The 21674-nt window shown below is 36.6% G+C and overlaps 1 protein-coding gene across 1 annotated transcript; it reads right to left on the bottom strand.

Annotated features, from left to right (window-relative positions):
* Window positions 1–421: 421 nt before the first annotated feature.
* LOC147382678 (galacturonosyltransferase 8-like) lies at window positions 422–3842 on the bottom strand. Its single transcript, XM_086428634.1, has 3 exons — window positions 3515–3842; window positions 2203–3432; window positions 422–910 (listed from the first exon to the last, which is right to left on the bottom strand). Exons 1-3 carry the CDS (start codon window positions 3650–3652, stop codon window positions 635–637), a joined length of 1644 nt encoding a protein of 547 aa, XP_086284760.1. The 5' UTR covers window positions 3653–3842; the 3' UTR covers window positions 422–634.
* Between the last annotated feature and the right edge of the window lie 17832 nt (window positions 3843–21674).

Raw genomic sequence — 21674 nt, 5'->3', positions numbered from 1 at the left:
CTGGATGGGGCCTAGCTCGGCCTTGACAAACCCCAAAACCTAAACAAAGGCTACGTCCTTGACCATTACAGTAGGGTTATATTTTTTTTGAGTAAAATTAAATAAATCTGAAATGTCAAGTGCTATAAAAATTGGATAACAAATTAAAAGATTATGGACCGCTATGTTATTATTAATTTTAACTATATATTTCACAAGGTAAGTAATTTCAAATTGGACTGATTTTTATGGGGATGATCTCAAGACAAAATCAGTCTTCGACTTAGGTGTACATATGCATGAGAAACCAAACTCTTGAACTTCAATGGTTTTTTTCTCTTTGGGGAGGGGGCTGAGATTAAGCAAGCATGTTTATGGTGGGCAGATTTTCTAAACTCTGTATAGCATTGTTCGTACATCACATTCTAATTTGCAAAAGAAATATAGACAATTGAAAAAAGAGTTCCAACTACATAAAACACATAGGAATACTACAATTGAATAAAGCAGGTAAATTTCTAGAACACTGAGTAAGAATACTTGGAATTTTTGTAAACAATTGCAATATAACTCACAAAATGTTGACTGATAGCACAAGTTGGAATATCCATGCAGAGCTCTAAATAGAGGGGGATTCAACTATGAACAATTTCCTCTAGAAACCAAAATTGCATGCCTGGACAAATTCCATATCATAGTCAACATATTTTTTCCAAAGGGGCCGGAACTGGTTCATGGCAATATCTAACCATGGTTTCATATTCCCATTGAAGTGCACAACAGCAGCATTCCTGATCTCATCCATGCTTATGCTTGGGTTATAGCCCAGACCAAGTACATGCCATGATTTGTCTAGAGGCTTGGTTGTGGAGTAAAATGTGATCAGACCAGGAGGCAAGGTCCCTAATTTCCACAAGGTTCGATTCTCATTCTGCAATATAACAGCATATCTCATTAACAAACACAGCAAAAGCAATAAAACAGAAGAAACAAGAAAAACAAAGAAAAAGTGTTTCTAAGTAACAACAACAAAAATGAAAATATCCAAAGTCTTATTCTTGGGTTGATCAAGTCTTAGAGAGGATACACAGTATAATGATAGACAAACAGGTCAAGAAGGACTAATTTTCTAAATAAGCTGATTTTTTTCAGAGAAGTTATCACTTATTATACAGAAACTCGAAGGCTGATGTTTTAAAAGAAGCTTCTAGTTCCGATGGGAAGCTGGAAGCCCATATCCAAATGCTCCAAAGAGAGCCTATAGCTCCTTGTTGGAGCAGGAAGCTCTCTTCAGGGCCAATTCAACACCTACTTAGCTGTTTAGCTCCTGTTCTACTTTGCCTCCGTGCATTAGATGACAAAAGTTGCTTCAGAGTAGCAGAAAAAAACTTTTTTCTGGATAATTAACTCTACTTTCTAATTACAATATAAGAACCACAGCAGAGAGTTTACACTATCAAATTATGTATTGTATTCAGTTTCCATGATGTTTGAAATTTCATTATGGTATGATAATCCCTTGGGGTTTATGGTCTCCTAAGGATGTATTTAGCCCCATATTGTGAAGATTTTACGGGAAGATTTCACCTTGGCTAGTAGGGCTTTTAATTCATACTGGAACAGCAGGAATAAAAGCCCATGGATCCAATTGTCCCAAAGGTCTTTGTCTCTCCTATTCCAAGATCATTGGTGCACAAACTATTCTTTTTCTTCTTTTTTGATAAGTTCATTACTATAAGTCATCTCTTCCAGAACAGAAAAAAAGTGACTTCTTCACTTATGGATATTGGGAGAATCTATGTAGTAAATGTGAGGAATCTCATAACTAATCACAATAAGAGCACAACAGTTCAAATATCTCAGCTTCAATTTGAGCCACCAGAGCCATTTGTACATGTATTAGTGAAGCCCTACATTCAATTATTATGAATGGGATATATAATATGGTAAAATGTTTTGAAATCAAGAATCTATGGTTGGTTTTCTACTCATACATTATTTTTTGGTAACTCGTGATTTTGTTCCATTGCACATGTTTAGCGCATTTTGATGAAGCTCTCAATAAGATGGTTAGGATTAATTCGAACAATATGAAATTTGTTTGAGGTCAATCCAAAGGCTTTAACAAAAATTTGGATGGGAGCAGATTGACAACAACAAACACCATGCATGTTCAATTGTTTCTCAAACTAGGAATTTTGAAAAAATGAGGTGCAATCTTACCAAATTCTGCCAGTAATGGTACTGTTCTGTACATTTCTCCCTCCTCCAAGCATCGAGATCAAAGAAGTTCATCCCGTAAGCCCATCCACACGTCTTAGGATTAAACTTCTCCTTAATCAAAGGGTGCGAGAAATTCATGTATTGAGCATACCGATGAAACGAGCCGAAACAAGTTTCGACTGCCCCATTCACTTTCCCATCCATATCGATCTTCCACAACCCTGTTAGATCCCTCTGAACAACAATATCGTCATCCAAAAACAAGATTCGGTGCAACTTTGGATACATCTCAGGCAAATAAAACCTCAAGTGATTCAACATCGACAAATACTTCGGATTCCTGAATTTCATGTTTGTTGTGTCCTTGGTTGCGTTTTCAAGTTTATTCTCAAAATAAAACCTCTGCAAATTTGCAGATTCAAGCTGACGAAGCACTGGGACATAAGAAGAGTTCAAGAACTTGTAATCTTCAACTGCCTTCACCTCAACATGAGCTCCATTATAATCCTTCATCTTGAACATCACCTTCATTGATCCAAGATTCATCTTATCTGTAACAACATGGAAGACGTGTTTCCAAGGCTCTTTCGAATTCTTCACAGCTGAATTAACAACGACAGATGCCGCAAGCACATTATCGGAGAAGATCGCGTAGTGATAAAGCTTTGGATCCTCCAATTCTGGAGGAAGTGATTTATCATCCTCTGAATACTTATCTGGATGAGCAATCAGCTCTTCCATCAATCTCATGGAGAGACAATGCAAACTCTTAGGAATCGATTTTGCAGCAATTAGGCTTGAGAAAGCCCCCTGTTTCTTAGCCTTTGTGAGCTGTTCGTTAACAGCGAAGATTGTGTCTTTAAGTTTCTGGATCTTAAGCTGGTTATCGAAGGTCTCTTTCGCTTCCACGATCACCTGTCGTGTAGCCTTGATTCGCTCTTTGACCTCCTTTTCAAATTGGCGAAGAGAAGATTCATCGATCGAAAGGCTTTCGGGATCAAAGAGAGAACGATAGGACGATTTGGAGTACAGATCCGAGTAATTACGAGAGAGATCTGCAAAAACTCTAACCTGCTTCGAATTCTCAAGCTTGAGTTTACGGGCGTAAGATGCGTAAGCGAGAACCAGTGATCTGTGATCGTCTGCTTGTTTTCGGATCTGATCCATACGTGGCTTTAAAGGGTCTGATTTGAGTGCGAGGACGGATCGACGCGTAACAGATCGAAAACCCTAATTCAAGAACAGAGGAGAAATTCAGTAATAGAAGAAGAAAAAAATCTTGTAGAAGAGGGATTTGATGATCAAAACTTACCAGATTGAGATCTGTTGATTCAGAGTTTGATCTGAAGTGGACAAAGAGCGTGGCAGAGAGGATGAATGAGACGACGAAAAGGAAGAAGAAACGTTGAGATCCGCCATTGAAGAAGCTTCTGAGAGTTGAATTCTTCATCTCTTTTAGGGTTTTGGAGAAGAGATGAGAGGATCATGAAGATGGAAGAGACGTTGATCCATCAAATTCTCTGCTGTTCGTTATATTTTATAGTTTTTCAGATTTGAGAATTTTGACAGACTCATCACTCATGTGAGTGTGTTCCTACGCGCGAAAGTGGAGATTTCTACGCGGGGACCACATATTCTAAGGGAAAGTCAGCGGTGGTTTTGTGCCCGCTCCCACTATCTTCCCCACTTCGACTTAAGGTATCCTACGCTTCTGAGAGTAGGTTTGCAAAACGAACTCGCTCATATATATTAATGCCACGTGTCATATTAATATAGTATGCTAGTGCCGGTAGGTTTCACTAAGTTGGCGTATTATTAGTAGTATGAGTGCACTTAGAGGTGTCAATTGGTCGGTTATGGTTTGGTTCCTCACGAACTTGAAACTATAATCATTATATTTGGTTCGGTTCTGATTCTTATTAGTTTTAGGTCCAGATCCAAAATAAATGGAATCAAAATTCTTAAAAATCTTGGGTACTCATCGATTCTGATTTATCAAGAATCGAATGAAAAGAAAAAAGTATTTCAAATCATTATAAATAAATAAAAAATTCTTTCAAAAAATTAATAAATTTATCAACAAATTATTCACATAGTTATAATACTAAATATACAAATTAATGATTTTTTTCAAAACTAAAAATTTATCTTAGTTAAAAGTAATAATTTTTTAAAAGAGTAACTCATTTTAAGCTCCAATCGATAATTTATATGAGAAATTGAATAATTTTATATAACATGCATTTATTTTGAAATAAAAAAATACCTTAAATCATATATAGTATGGAAAGGAATGACAAAATAAATCGGTTCCGGATAGTCGTGATTACCCATTGGTTAAAACCTATCAGCTTCGGTTCGATTCCATTTTAGACTTGGCTCTAATTGGTCCAATAAAAAGAAAATCGGAACTGGATTTTTTGGTTCCGATTAAATGGGTACCCATTGACACCCTTAGGGTGTATATGGTTTAATAATAGGGGTGAACATGGTTGAGTGTGGGGGCAAAATTGGAATAAAATCGAACTTGATCGACTCTACAACTTCGGAACCCAACTGACTACCCCTTAGAATTGAACCAACCTTAGTTCAATTTGGTTTGGTTGGGATCTCAATCTCTTAAACATAGATATCAAGGCACCAATTATCAAATCTTACTACCAAAAACACACGATCATCAATGATTTCAGTCAAAATGCCCAACAAAGAAATGTCATTGACAATATAATATTAATTGTAGAGGTAGAATTTGGTGATGCCTCGTTCGACTCTTCTCTACTGAACTGAAGTAACTCCCTTGTCCTTCCTATAAGCACTGGTGTGGTACCTATCAATAATCCTCTGATGCTTAAGTTAGAGTTGTAGAGAAGACAATAGTTAAAAAGCAGAAAATTCGAACCCCTTTTTCTTCATTCCTTCAAATCAGGATTTCCCCCTTAATTGAGATCTCTTCCTATATCTTAGGCCTCTCAATATGGTGCATTCCGAAATTATGCAGATCTTTGGATCAAAGCTTGCCATACCAAGAAAGTTACCATTTGTCAGCCAAATTAGGGCTAGCTTAAGCTTTCCCCTCCCTCTCCCTTCGTTAGGGAGGTGTCGAGCAAAATTAATAAGGCTTTTAACCAAATGCCAGGCAACTTTTACCGCCTGGTGGAGAGAGTGAAGGAATTAGGTATAATTCCCAATGACTTCCTCTCTATATATAACCTAAAAGCCATTCCCCAGCACCTTGGGTACTACTCATTGTTCTCCAAAAGTGTAGTTGTCGCACTGGTACCATCTCTTCCCTGTGTTGACAAATGGTGACCCCCTGATCATCTTTGAGGAATAGGGGTTTGGCTCTAGTGTCTCTCGTGAGGGATTTAAGGTTCCTCAAACCTTTCAGGGTAAGCCATGTTTGTAGTTTATTACAGCACGTGCTTTTGTTACACTTTGGTTGAGCAAGTCAATCTGATCTGATCTTGACTTTTTTTGGCAGATTTTTGTGTCATTTCTGTCTCGAAAGCTAGGAAAGAACAGCGTAGAGCCGCCAGAAAGAGGAAAGAGGTAACAATGGAAGCCCAAACGAAAGCGACAGAAAAGGTGATTGAAGAACATACTTACCCTCTTCTTTCTAACCTGTCTTGACAATTTGCACGACATACTCTTGCTAATCAGGCCGAGAAAATCGCAAAGTAATCGTCCTCACCCCTTACTCTTATACTTCTCTCTTCCTCTCCTCTACTGCCCATTTCCTCTCCTCTACTTTCCTTTTTCCCTGCACCAAACTCCCCTTTTGACATTATGAATATTGACCTCTTGGACTTCTCCCTCCTCTTTACATTCCATCAAGGCTACCCCATCCCCTAGCAAGGATAACAAGAAACAATAAGAAGAAGAAGAGGAATTGCCTCCTCATGACATTACACAGTGAAAGCGCCCTTGATCCGCGGGGTGCGCGGATTCACTTTTGATTTTTGAGATTTGGGAGTCTCCAACTAGTTATTACGGTCTAGGAACCGAACATTGACTCAAAATGGATAAAAAAGTCATTAATCTACTAAAAATACAGAGTCCGGGAATCACATTACGGGGTTGGAAGGTGTTAGGCACCAACCCCTCCCGGCAAACGTCGGTCTCTACTAATTCCCAAATAAAACTACTTTGCTAAAAAGACCTATATATATATATATATATATACCTTTTTCGAATAACGATTTTGTTCCCTCAGATATGATAAAATAGCTCCTTGTACAATACTCCTCGCTTCGTTCTGTCACTGGATTCTCTTCAGACCTTCAAGGCAAAGTACCTCCTTCTTAGATCTGAATTTTTCTGATTTATTTATGGATTTCTGGGTATTTTGAAGGGCTTCTAGGTATTTTTTGAGCTAAAGTTGAGGTATGGATGTTAGGTAAGGAGTTAGGGCTTCAAAATTAGGGTTTATGAAAGGTTAGGAAAACTTTCTGACCTACTTTTTTAGGATTTATATTTTCATACGAAAATAGGTTGTAGGAATCCCTATTTATAGATTTTTTTAAGTACTTTTTAGATAGAGTTAGTGTTTAATTAGAATTCTTTTAAATAGAGTTATTATTTAATTAAAATTATTTTAAATAGAGTTATAGTTTAATTATAATTTTTTTAAAATAAAGTTAATGTTTAATTAGAATTCTATTAGGGTTTTGACTTTTAGTCTCACTTGATTGACTTGACTTTAGGATTTTGACTTGAGTCTTACTTGATTGACTTTAAGATTTTGAGTTTAGTCTTACTTGATTGACTTTAATTTTAATTAGGATTTCACTTTACATTAATTAATGTTTTAATTATTAATTTTAAAATTTTTAATTATTAAAATTATAAATTATCAATTTGCCCTCAGAGAGGACTTTTTACGTTTTAAATCGATTTTCGATATTCTAGGATGTTTTGGAATAGATTTTTCGTAAGGAATTCGATGGGAATATTGGTTTGTGTCATTTGTGAAATTTTTTGTGTGAAATGGTCGTGAACTTTATGAGGGGTATTTTCGTAATTTTATCAAATTTTGTGAAAATTGGCGAAATGATTTATTTGGTTTCGATTTATTGTTTTATGTATTCGAATGAGTTTTCCTAAGCGTAATGTAGGCTCTAGGGATTTTTGAGGTTAAGGGTATTTTGATAATTTGATAATTTTTTAGTGATTTTTATCGTGAAACTTCTTTTTGTCTGCAAGATAATGATTTCTATATATTTGGAGTTATATTTTCCTAACGTATCGTGATTTCTATATTTTCGTTAGTTTGAGATACCTCATCTGAATTTCTGAAACATATCTAGTAACAAATAAAACATTAGAATAATCATCCATCATTGGGAATCGTTGCAATCAGATTGATGAGTTGATTAATCAGGCGAATGCAAAAATGGGGTGTCTACAGATGCCCCTCTTTGGCAGAGGGTTGAAGCAAACTAGATAGTAAATCTATTTTAGTAGATAGTACGATATCCGAATGTCAAAGCTAGTGACAGTTCATTTTACAGCCTGATTTAGCAATTCGTCGGGACGTTTGGATCCTTGAGGGTAAAACTCTCCCCGAACAAGCTTGTCAGGTCCTCGAACTTGAATTCTCATTGACGATGTCAGATCCTTGAATTTTAGAAAATTATTCCTGACTAATGCAAAAATGCACATATGTGCAATGATGTGATGCTTATTGAGTAAAAATGTGTTAGGTCCTAGAGATTTTCTCTCACTAACAATAATGATTGAAAATTGAACTGTGCTTATGCAATGAAAGCAGTCATGGCAAGGTTGAACAATGAGGCAATTAGAGTCATAACATTGTAGGAACTTCGTTAAATCCTATTTGAACTTTTTTAGAGTTCGAAAGAGTTTGAGTCTTGTTTATCGGACTCGAACCTATTGTAGCCACGCTTCTTGGGCTAAGGAACTTAAACAATCCTGTTAATTCATTCTATGATTCAAAAAAATTGGAGTCTCGTTTCTCATACTCAAACTTACTAGAGCCACGATTTTCGGGCTAAGGTTTACAGGAACTTAAACAATCTTGTTAATTCATTCTATGATTCAAAAAAGTTGGAGTCTCGTTTCTCGGACTCGAACTTACTAAGCCATGTTTCTCGGGCTTAGATTTATAGGAACTTAAACAATCCTATTAATTCATTCTATGATTCAAAAAAGTTTGAGTCTCGTTTCTCGGACTCGAACTTACTAAGCCACGTTTCTTGGGCTTAGATTTATATGAACTTAAACAATCTTATTAATTCATTCTATGATTCAAAAAAAGTTGGTTTCTCGTTTCTCGGACTCGAACTTACTAAGCCACGTTTCTCGGGCTTAAATTTATAGGAACTTAAATAATCATATTAATTCATTCTATGATTAAAAAAAATTGGAGTCTCGTTTCTCGGACTCGAACTTACTAAGCCACGTTTCTCGGGCTTAGATTTATAGGAACTTAAACAATCCTATTAATTCATTCTATGATTCAAAAAAAGTTGGAGTCTCGTTTCTCGAACTTGATGAGTGTCTCCAAACACTCAATTATAAGCACATTTTCCGGATATTTATCTTGATTTTTGTACCTATTTCTCTATATTAGATAATAATCATGATAAGCCTCAAACCACCACGTTGCATGTTAATTAGGCTTAATTATATATAAATAATTCATTTACTAGATAAATCTAATTACGTGTGTTTCTTGTGCAGAAAATCAACAATTTGGAATCAAAATCTCAAGGCAAAAGCATTTGGGCCCACTTTGGAATGCCCTAACACTTTGGAATGCCCTAATCCTTTGGAATGCCCTAATCCTTAACTCATATTCTCCTCTTTTGTCTTTTTGTGCAAAGAAAAGTGGAGGCTACTTTTAGACTCTTCTACACACATTTTTCTCTATAAATAGAGCCTTCATTTCTAGAGAAAGGGTCCCATCTTGGTTCTCTTATCCAAGACTCCTTTAATCTAAGGCTCTTTGCCTATTCTCTTATTTTTTGTATTTTCATTTTCTAGTTATTTTCTTTTGGTTAACTAGTCTTGTAAGAAGTAGAAGAAGAAGAAGTTGTAATTTTCTCCATGAAATGAAGAAAAGTTCTTTCATCTCTTGTCTTCCCTCTCTTGCAATGACATTAGGCTAAGTTCCCCTCCATTGGAGAGTGGAAAAGCCTAGAGCAAGTTCTTGTGTTATTTCTAATTTTATGCCTTTTTTTATTTAAAATGCTTATGAATTCTCTTTAAGTTTCTTGCACATTTTATTCTTAATATAGATACTTTATGCTTAGATTAGATCAAGATAAAGTATGCTTAAATTAGATAATTTGTAGTAAGAAGTTCTCAAGAAATTCTACTTTGTTTTTGTTCCTTTATTTCATTTTAATTGCAAAACTTTCCGATCTAAGGAGCTAACACCAAGCCCTTATGATTGAGTTATAAAAAGGCTAGAGACTAGAAATTGCTCATTAACATGTTTTAGGTAGATCCACCTCCAATGGTGTTTTAATTCATAAGTTTACTTGCTTTTAATTTCATTTACTTTAGTTTATTTTCTAGCAATTTTACATCTTCTTATAAGTTCAAAAATACAAAGAAAAACAGTTTTAATTCCTTTTAGTTAATTTGAATTTTATCTTCTTAGCTTAGCTCTATTCCTCCTTTCTCTTGGGTTCGATCCCCTACTTGCCCCACAAGTAAGGTAAAACTAAGATTATTATTAACTCCGGTGAGAAGAACAACGATAGTCTCATCAGAATTTTGGCGCCGCTGCCGGGGAAAGGTAAAGGTAGTAGTGGTAAGTTTTGATTTAAAATTTATTTTTTTTTTCATTTTTATTTTATTTTCTTTTTTCTTTTGGTTTCTTTCTATAAGTTCAAGTGTTCTTGAGATTTTAAGAGAGAAGAAAGAAGAAAAAAACATTGAAAAAAAAAAAAAAGTCATTCTCGTTTTCTTTTTCACCCTTGACAGCAGAACTTAAACTGACTGTAACTTTCTACTCCGATCTCCGATTATCTATTAGTGTATATCGATTTGGGGTAGAACGAAATTTTCTATAAAATGTGACAAAGTCAGCAAGATAGCGGTAAGTCAGATTCTGTTTTTGAGTCCATTTACTATCATTTCTGCTAACATTTCTGTTTTGCTTCTTGTAGGTGAACATTTTTTTTTTCTTCTTTTCTTTCAATTTCCTTTAATCTTTAGTTAGGTTTATTTTTCTGTTTTAGAAACTCTTGTATAGGATTTCTTGTAATTTTTATTAATTATCCAAGAAGGCTTGGATTGTAATAGACTAAGGAAGGACGACGGGTGGACAATACCGTCACGGCTCCTTAGGTTCGCACACCAAAATTGGAGTTGGTGGCCTAAGTCGACTCAAACCGTCTTCACCCCGTCTAGCACGGGAGGTAATCCCGAAACACCCACGCCTCTCTTTGCTAGTGGGTTACTCCTTGCCTTTGTATGTTATTTTTTCAATTTGCACACACTTGGAATAGTTAATTAAGTAGTAAAGAGCACCCCTCTCCTAGGGATGGCATGATAAGATAAGGATTGGAAGTCATTACCAATTCCTTGCTCTAATTAGGATAATCAATTCACTAGTCATCCAATCAAATTAATTAAAATCAATTAGACTTGACTATAGGGCCCACGAGCTCAATAGGAGAAATTCCGCTTCAAGTTGTGCCAATTGCGCTTCTTGGTCATTTTTGTATCTAGTAAGATCTTGCCCTTTGAGGGGATAGACTCAGTCTATTCAAGAAAGGAAGGTATTTAAGCGTGCTCTTGCTTATGCATTATGCGCCTCCTCCGATCTGGAGATCCGAATGATTCAAACTTGACTTCATAGAACCGAGTTGGAAGGCTAGTTGCGCTATTTCTACCCAGTTAGGAGCTGTCTAGCTTTAGGCAACCTATCTAGGTCCAGTCTTTTCTTTTCGTGATTGTTTGATCGATTGTGTGATTTGTATGCTTGGTAGACGTTCACAAAATAACGTGTTAGAACCATTTGATCCTGAGATCGAACGTACCATCAGTAGGATACGCAAGACACCATCAGTAGTTATGATGGGTGATCGAGAGCGAACTCTCAATGAGCTCTTCGCTCCAGCTTCCGCATCTCCTCCCACATGCATTGTTTTACCATTGAACAATGCACCTCAGTTTGAAATTAGGGCTGCCACCATCAATATGCTCCCTAAGTTCCACGGTTTAGAGCGTGAACAACCTTACACCCATCTTAATCGATTCTTGACTATATGTCAAACTTTTAGAAATCAGAATCTAGATGAGGAGAGTATCAAGCTTATTCTGTTCCCGTTATCCTTGGAAGACCACGCAGCTGCGTGGTTGAACTCCCTAACACCCAATTCCATATCTACCTGGGATGTTCTATCCAAGAAATTTATGGCCAAATTCTACCCCGTGGCCAAAACTGAGAAAATGAAGGACTCTATTAGAAATTTTAGAGCCCGTCCTGATGATGAATTTTCCCAAACTTGGGAAAGATTCAATGATTTATTGGTCAAATGCCCACACCATGGCATTGACAAAGCACAGTTGGTGCAAAGTTTTTATAGAGGATTAACAATGAATCAACGTACCTTAGTTGAGTCAATGCATAAGGGTCAGTTCATGAACCAGACTCCCAACCAAGCGTATGATTTCCTCGTAGAGTTAGCTGAGAGTGCTCAAAATTGGAGCACTAACCAAGAAGAATTTGATAGAGACGATCCGGTTAGGAAGACAGGCATGTATGAGATGAAGGCAGACCCTGATCTCAAAAATGTCATGTGTAGTCTAGTAGTGGGATGAATAATCTCACGAAGAAGTTAGATGCCTTTGCCATCTCAGCATCCAAACCTCACCTAGACCCTCGTACAATTTCGCAAGTGACTGTCGAACCGAGTTCTTTGTGTGTCATATGCGACGGCAACGACCATTTGGTCGAGTGTTGTCCCACCTTGCCTCAAATCAAAGCTGAACAAGCAAATGCGATTAATGGCTATAGTGCTTTTAAGAAGCCAACTCCAAACTCTTTTAGCCAAACGTATCACCCAGATAATAGGTTTCCATCCTAATTTCTCATACAGACAGAACGAACCTATTCAATCTAGTGGTCCGTCAGGTTACAATAGGAGTTTTCCTAGGCAATCTGGTTCTTCCACAAACCAAGCCATTGTTCCTCAAGTCCCTTATCAACCCCAACAATCTACCGATTGCAGAGCCATCATACCAGATCCCATGACCAATTACCAGCAGCCTGCCCAACAACAGTCGTCCTTAGAATCTATGATTGCCGAGTTGATGAGGCAGCAACAGCAGTTCATCCAAACTCAACAGCAAACCCATCAAAATCAAACTCAGATTAACCAGGTCACTGCGCAATCCATAGCTAAGATGGAAGTTCAGTTGGGGCAGTTAGCTCTTTCCTTGAGTGGGAGAGAGAAAGGTCAATTTCCTAGTCAGACTATCCCTAACCCTAGAGGTCAACCTTTGATTCCAAACGGATCAAAAGGTCAATACGAAGTAGGAAGCCATTCTGGAGCTCCACAAGACTCAGTCCAGGCTATCCACACCTTGCGTTCGGGAAAGAAGGTGGACAACAAGGTCCAACCTATTGACACGGGAGAAAAGGTCTTAGAAAAGGACAAAGTTCAAAAAGAAGCCATAGAGTCTCCAACAGAGAAGAAGAAAGATTTGGAAAATCCTCCTATCATTTTGCCAATTCCAAAAGCTCCATTTCCCCATCGCCTTAGAGATTCTAAAAAAGGTAAGCAGTTTGAGGGTGTCTTAGAAGTCTTCCAAAATGTGCATATCAATATCCCATTCCTAGATGCCATTAAGCAGATACCTTCTTATGCGAAATTCTTAAAGGATTTGACCACAGCTAAAAGGAAAACACCATTTCCTCGGGAAGCTATTATGGCAGCCCAAGCTTCGTCACTCATCCAACAAACGATTGCACCAAAATTTAAGGATCCTGGATGTCCGACAATTTCTATTCATATTGGAAATCAAGTGGTCGAAAAATGTCTCTTAGACTTAGGGGCCAGTGTGAACCTTTTACCATATTCGGTTTATAAACAATTAGGTTTGGGGGTTTTGAAACCCACAGATATCACGTTGAGTCTAGCCGATAGGTCCATAAAAATTCCAAAGGGTATAGTTGAGGACGTGATAGTTAAAGTCAAAGATTTCTATTTTCCTGTTGACTTTGTTGTCTTAGACACAGAGCCAGTCATCAATTCGAACAGTCATATTCCTATCATCTTAGGACGTCCATTCTTAGCCACGTCTGACGCAGTCATTCGTTGTAGAAACGGAATTATGACTTTAGCATTTGGGGATATGAAAGTGAAACTGAACGTCTTCCACAATTTCCAAGGAATTGATGTAGATGATGGTATGGAGGAAGTGAACATGATAGATACGCTAGTCAATCAAACGTATCAAGAATTAGGGTACTCTGATCCCCTAACGAAATGTTTGGCTCACTTTGGCCTTGACTTGGACGTAGAAGAGTCTATAAGCGAAGTCAATGCTTTGCTTGAATCCGTTCCACTCTTAGATTCTGTGCGGTGGCACGCAAAAGCTGAAAGTCTTCCTGTACGCACATCCAATCTTGTTCCTTCTCATGTCGAGCCTCCAAAATTGGAACTCAAGTCTCTTCCAGAGACCTTGAGATATGCATTTCTTGGCAAGAATCAAACCTTGCCTGTGATCATTTCCTCTCACCTCAATGAAGTCCAAGAGGGAAAGTTGTTAGGAGTATTAAGGGAACATCAAGAAGCTATTGGTTGGAGCATAGCTGACATCAAGGGAATTAGTCCATCTGTGGTGATGCACCACATTCGTTTAGAGGATTTTGCTAAACCTTCCTTAGAACCTCAGAGACGACTAAATCCTGTCATGAAAGACGTGGTTCGGATGGAAGTGATGAAATTGCTAGATGCGGGTATTATCTATCCTATCTCTGACAGTCGTTGGGTGAGTCCTATACAAGTAGTTCCTAAGAAATCTGGTATCACTGTGGTAGTGAACCAAGACAATGAATTAATCCCCACTCGAGTCCAAAATGGATGGAGAGTGTGTATTGACTATAGGAAACTCAACTCGATGACTCCTAAGGATCATTTTCCCTTACCTTTCATTGATCAAATGTTAGAGCGTCTGGCAGGACATTCTTACTATTGCTTCTTAGATGGTTATTCCGGGTACAACCAGATACCTGTTGCTCCAATCGATCAAGAGAAAACAACGTTCACCTGTCCCTTTGGAACTTTCGCGTATCGTCGCATGCCTTTTGGATTATGCAATGCACCCGCTACTTTTCAACGGTGCATGATGAGTATATTTTCCGACATGCTAGAAAGATATCTCGAAGTGTTCATGGACGATTTTTCAATTTTCGGACCAAGTTTTGAGGAATGTCTCGATCACTTGACTTTGGTCCTTCAACGTTGCAAAGAGGTCAATCTAGTCCTCAATTGGGAAAAATGCCATTTCATGGTAACATCGGGGATTGTGTAGGGCACATTGTTTCTTCTAAAGGGATTGAGGTAGATAAGGCAAAGGTAGGTCTAATTGAAAAATTACCACCTCCTAGAACGGTCAAAGAAATTAGGTCATTCCTAGGCCATGCGGGTTTTTATCGTAGATTCATTAAAGATTTCGGGAAAATCTCGAAGCCTTTATGTGAGCTATTGGGAAAGGATGTTCCTTTCGACTTTTCAGAGTCATGTCTCTCTGCGTTCAACAAGCTCAAGTCCGAGTTAACCTCGGCACCCATTATTCAACCTCCAAACTGGAGCATTCCATTCGAAGTTATGTGCGACGCTTCAGATTATGCAATAGGCGCTGTTTTGGGTCAGCGAATTGAAAAACAACCTCATGTTATCCAATATGCTAGTAAAACCCTAAACGATGCTCAGCTTAATTACTCTACAACAGAGAAGGAAATGCTAGCAGTGGTCTATGCCATTGAAAAATTCCGCCCCTACCTCATAGGATCTAAAGTCGTGATCTACACAGACCACGCAGCATTGAAGTACCTTCTATCAAAGAAAGATGCTAAAGCAAGGTTAATCCGTTGGATTCTACTTCTACAAGAGTTTGATCTCGAGATCCGAGATAAAAAAGGGGCAGAAAATGTCGTAGCTGATCACTTGTCTAGGATAGTTAACAAGCCATCCGAGGAATCCTTACCCATCTCTGAATCCTTTCCCGATGAGCAACTTATGCAAATCTCTCAAGCCAATGTTCCATGGTATGCGGACATTGTCAACTACCTAGTTACAGGTCAATTCCCAATCGAAATGACTAGTCAAGAGAAACTTCGTCTTCTGTCAAAAACAAAATGGTATTTCTGGGATGAGCCATACTTATTTAAGTATTGTCCTGATCAAATCATTAGACGTTGTATTCCAACCTGTGAGCAAGTCAGTATCCTAGAGTTTTGCCATAATCATGCCTGCGGAGGGCACTTCAGTGGTAAGAAAACCGCCATGAAAATCCTACAATGCGGTTTTTTCTGGCCTAGTATTTTTCGTGATGCCCACGAGTTTAGCAAATCTTGTGATAGATGTCAGAGATTAGGAAAAATCTCTAAGAGAAATGAAATGCCTCAAAATCCTATACTGATCATCGAAATTTTTGACGTGTGGGGTATAGACTTCATGGGACCTTTTCCTATCTCCCAGGGTTATCAATACATCCTAGTTGCCGTTGACTATGTGTCAAAATGGGTCGAAGCTGTGGCATGTAGAACTAACGATCACAAGGTTGTGATAAAATTCATCAAGGAGACGATTTTTTCAAGATTTGGTACTCCGCGAGCTATCATAAGTGATGGTGGCTCGCATTTTTGCAACAAGATCTTTGCTGCGTTGATGAAGAAATACCTCATAACGCATAAGGTTGCCACACCTTACCACCCACAAACAAGTGGACAAGTGGAGATTTCTAACAGGGAAATAAAGACTATCTTAGAAAAAACAGTCAATCCTTCAAGGAAAGATTGGTCTTTGAGATTGAGTGATTCACTCTGGGCCTATAGGACTGCATTCAAGACACCCATAGGGATGTCTCCCTACCGGTTAGTTTTTGGCAAGGCCTGCCATCTCCCTGTAGAACTAGAACATCGTGCATATTGGGCGATCAAACGCCTCAACTTTGATTTTGATAAAGCCGGTGAGAAGCGAAAGTTACAACTAGACGAGTTAGAAGAGATTAGAAATGACTCGTATGATTGTGCCAAAAGGTACAAAGAGCGTACCAAATTCTTTCACGATAGGCACATTCTTAGGAGGAATTTCATTCCTAATCAAAAAGTTTTGTTGTATGATAATAGACTCCACCTTTTTCCTGGAAAACTTAAGTCTCGATGGACTGGCCCATATATTATCCAAACAGTTTACCCCCATGGTGCTGTTGAAGTCCTTAATCCTAAGGACGGATCCACTTTCAAAGTGAATGGCCAACGTCTCAAACCGTTTCTCGAGTATGTTCCGCAGGAGGAAGTTCTTTTTCTCGATGATCCCGTCTATCAAAATTAACTATGTTTTCGTCTAGCTAAAGACGTTAAACTTAGCGCTTCTGGGAGGCAATCCATGCACTTCAAGGGACATTGTGTTAAATATCAACAGGACTATAAGGTCTTTCTCAGGTGCTATCTAACCCACTTCATTTCATTTTGTCAATTTCAATTTTACCTTTGCATGTATTTGTTGAAATATTGAGGACAATATAATGTTTAAGTTTGGGGGTGTATGGGTTGGATTTCCACTTATTATTTTCTTCTTTTATACAAAAAAAAAAAAAAAATTGAAAAATATTTGGTTGGCAACTTTGTTGTATTTTTCTCAAAGTCTTAGCTTGTATCTTTTAAGCACTTAGTGAAAATATTTAATCAGTCTTTCATTGGAAGCTATGATCTGGAGTCCCCATTTATGTTTCTCTTAGGCAAAAATTAGAGCAAAGTTATCTTTTGGTTTATAGTCACTTCTAATAAGGTTACCAAGAGTCTAGATTGTATTAAAAGAGCTTGTTACCTTCTTTCTACCTAGAGTTTAAGGAAAAACTAGGTTTGATGAACTTTGACTTCCTTGTTCAATTGGTTGGTTGATTAGAAGAAAAACAGAACTGGATTGTATACACCTTGTACAGCAACCATTGAATTAGACTGGGTACCTTGAAAAGGGCTGCCTACTTTTCTTAGAAAAATAGTGAAGAAGTAATATAAAAAAAAAAAAAAAAAAAAAAAAAGAGAAAAAGTTAAAGATCCAAAAGTTTATGTAAAGTTTTAGTAGGGTGAAAGCCATCAAGTGTAAAAATGTGAGTATACTGGAATATCACAGATAAAGCCCCTTAGAGGTATTAAAGTGAATATCCACACTTCTCACTACCCCAGACAGGATGCTAAGTTTAGAATTAAACCCTAAGTTACTCCAGTTATTCTTGAGTAGTTAGAAGGTTGAAACTCATTTTGAGAAATCGAATCTCTTAAATTTCTAAGTTAGAATCACTATCGCTCAAAGGTCAATTTAAGTCTAAGTTTTGTCGTAGAGAAATAAGGGTTGGGACTCTATACCAAGCAGTACTTCTAATTGATTGACAAAATAAAAAAAAAAAAAGACTTGTGCTTTTCAATATAAGTTTTGATTTTGACTATTTTTACTTCAAAGTTGTTTTCAAATTTTGTGGGTATATTTTCTGCAAACCCTCACGAGTCAAACTCGTCCACTAGGGGTAACCTAGCGGTTCAAGGGCTTGCTGCATTCGCTAAATGCAGTCGAGGTGCCTGCGAAAGTGGCAGTTTTATTTTCTAGGGACTAGAAAAAAGTAAGTTTGGGGGTGTGATGAGTGTCTCCAAACACTCAATTATAAGCACATTTTCCGGATATTTATCTTGATTTTTGTACCTATTTCTCTATATTAGGATAATAATCATGATAAGCCTCAAACCACCACGTTGCATGTTAATTAGGCTTAATTATATATAAATAATTTCATTTACTAGATAAATCTAATTACGTGTGTTTCTTGTGCAGAAAATCAACAATTTGGAATCAAAATCTCAAGGCAAAAGCATTTGGGCCCACTTTGGAATGCCCTAACACTTTGGAATGCCCTAATCCTTTGGAATGCCCTAATCCTTAACTCATATTCTCCTCTTTTGTCTTTTTGTGCAAAGAAAAGTGGAGGCTACTTTTAGACTCTTCTACACACATTTTTCTCTATAAATAGAGCCTTCATTTCTAGAGAAAGGGTCCCATCTTGGTTCTCTTATCCAAGACTCCTTTAATCTAAGGCTCTTTGCCTATTCTCTTATTTTTTGTATTTTCATTTTCTAGTTATTTTCTTTTGGTTAACTAGTCTTGTAAGAAGTAGAAGAAGAAGAAGTTGTAATTTTCTCCATGAAATGAAGAAAAGTTCTTTCATCTCTTGTCTTCCCTCTCTTGCAATGACATTAGGCTAAGTTCCCCTCCATTGGAGAGTGGAAAAGCCTAGAGCAAGTTCTTGTGTTATTTCTAATTTTATGCCTTTTTTTTATTTAAAATGCTTATGAATTCTCTTTAAGTTTCTTGCACATTTTATTCTTAATATAGATACTTTATGCTTAGATTAGATCAAGATAAAGTATGCTTAAATTAGATAATTTGTAGTAAGAAGTTCTCAAGAAATTCTACTTTGTTTTTGTTCCTTTATTTCATTTTAATTGCAAAACTTTCCGATCTAAGGAGCTAACACCAAGCCCTTATGATTGAGTTATAAAAAGGCTAGAGACTAGAAATTGCTCATTAACATGTTTTAGGTAGATCCACCTCCAATGGTGTTTTAATTCATAAGTTTACTTGCTTTTAATTTCATTTACTTTAGTTTATTTTCTAGCAATTTTACATCTTCTTATAAGTTCAAAAATACAAAGAAAAACAGTTTTAATTCCTTTTAGTTAATTTGAATTTTATCTTCTTAGCTTAGCTCTATTCCTCCTTTCTCTTGGGTTCGATCCCCTACTTGCCCCACAAGTAAGGTAAAACTAAGATTATTATTAACTCCGGTGAGAAGAACAACGATAGTCTCATCAGAACTCGAACTTACTAAGCCACGTTTCTCAGACTTAGATTTATAGGAACTTAAACAATCCTATTAATTCATTCTATGATTCAAAATCGAGCTTAAAATTTGAAAGATCGAGTCTTTATTAGCTTATCATGCATCTGGATTCATAATTATCATGGAACTTCATCAGACTTTTAAGTAAGATTTTCCTTTTTATCATGTGATTAAGAACAAAACTTTGGAATTAAATGACTTTCAAAAATGCCCATAGTTTCAAGGTTGGCTTTAACTGGAACTTGACTACGAGACTGATGGAATAGATTATATGAGTAGCTATGGGCTCTGATATATAACAGACAGAAGAATAAGACTCTTAAGATTATCATATGTGCAATAAGAAATTTGATCATTTTCTTTTGAGAAATGTTTAAGCTGAACTTAAAATATTAATAATTATTGGAATAGAAAATCTTTTTCTTCGAAGTGGTCGATGGTTCTATATTTTCTTTTGGCGAACACTTAAACAAGTAAACATACTCTTGAATATTGTACAATGTTCAAAATGGTTTTTGAGTTTCTTCAACTTCAACATTGTTTTCATCGAATATTGTGACTTGAATGGTTCTGCATTTCCTAGTTTCTGCACAAGTTTCTTTCTGAATTTTTTTTTGATGAGACATTTTCTCTAATTTGATGATGTCCTAATTTTTATCGAGATCGCCTCTTCAGGTTTTCAATCTAACGGATTTTATTTTTCTTTTTCTGATGATTCCTTGATTTTTGCCTAGGTCACTTTTTTAAGTTTTTAACCTAGCAGGCCTTTTTTTTATGGTTATGCCATAACTTTTGCCAAAGTCGCCCTTTTGGATTTTCGACTTAGTGGACTTCTTTTTTTCTCAATGATCTTGAATATACAACTCGACATCTTCTTGGTTCCCTATACCTTAATCAAGTTAATTAGCATTCAAGAAGATTTAATAAGTGGGCTTAGGACATGGTTTAGAAATAAAGGGTAAAAGGCTCAACTTCCCAAAATGCCCCTAGTTTGATATTCTCTTTTTTCTAGTCAATTATTTTGATTTTTTCTAAATGTCCCTAATTAGACATTTTTTTCATTTTATCAATTCTTTTGATTCTTTTTTCTAGTGCTCGTAGTTTGACATTCTTTTCTTTTAAACCTTTCAATAGGGGATTTTCCTTTTAGATAACACTTTTCTTAAGAGAATACACTCATTCTTTGCGTGATCAGGCTTAAAGTAACTTCTCAGGTTGCTTACGTACCCTAAATATTTCTTTTTTTCTTTTGAGATCAGGTCAAAACGTAGTTCATACTAAGATTCCCTTCCTAGGTTGGTCAGTGTGATTTAGAAAGAAGAGGCTATTGATTCTTTTTTTTTAAAGACTGCGAGGGGTTAAAGAAGGTTATCTTTTTCTTGGTAAGACAAGAACATAGTTCGATCAAAGAAGGCCTCCTTTGGTAAAATACTACTTGATTTGGTCAAGGTTTTAGGAACTTGATGTCTTGATGGCTCTATCGAGTAAGGTCTTCTTTTGTGAATGAGAAATCTTCAATCTTCTTCTGAGAAAGAGTAATCTTAAATCTTCTTCTACGAAATTGAGTGTGATTGAGTTCTTTGTATTTAACTGTTCAACTTTTCTAGAACTTCCAGAAAATCTTTCATTCTTTTGTGAATGAGAACTCTTTCTCTCGAGTTAAAAACACGAGGGATCCCTTATTGTAGGTCTTAGCATCTTTGTCGATGGTTTCATCTACATCATTCTTGATCGATAAACTTCGACTTTGAAGTTCACCTTCGACTTTATGTCTTGATTTATTCTGGTGCAATCTATTCTGATGAGACCATACAGGAATATTGTTGAATTTCTCAAGTAAATTTATTATTTTCTCATATTCCCCTGAGGATAATGTATCACCAATTTGCACTTTTGGAGTGTACTATTTAATTCCAATATTTATTATGTTTGATTAGTGAGCTCTAAGTCAATTCTCATGTTAGATATTATGTTCAAATCATTATTACACGCATGATAATTAGAAGCTTCTATATTTTATTGGAATTGAAAAATATAGATTGACAAACTCGACTAAAACTTGAAAGTTGAATAAAGACTAACGTAACTGAAACAACTAACTGGATTTAAAGACTAACGAAAACTGGATTGAAACTTAAAGAAAACTAGGGAAAATTATCTACAAAGAGAGGTCCTTTTAGGTGGATGGACTACTTGGATTTGATATTAGTACTTTGACTAGACGACTCTTTTGAAGGACCTAAAATGACACAGATGAGGGTTTAGAAAGTTTAGGGGCACCTAAGATTAACCATCGATTATGAAGGTTTGACTCTTAACCACATGATTAAAATTTTGATATAAATTAACCCTCTGGTGGGAAATATCGAATC

This window comes from Akebia trifoliata, chromosome 16 (genome assembly GCF_017979445.1).
Source record: "Akebia trifoliata isolate Shusen 1 chromosome 16, ASM1797944v1, whole genome shotgun sequence".
Classification (NCBI taxonomy): domain Eukaryota; kingdom Viridiplantae; phylum Streptophyta; class Magnoliopsida; order Ranunculales; family Lardizabalaceae; genus Akebia; species Akebia trifoliata.
Note: the sequence above shows the minus strand (reverse complement) of the source record. Positions and strands in the feature narration are given on the sequence as shown.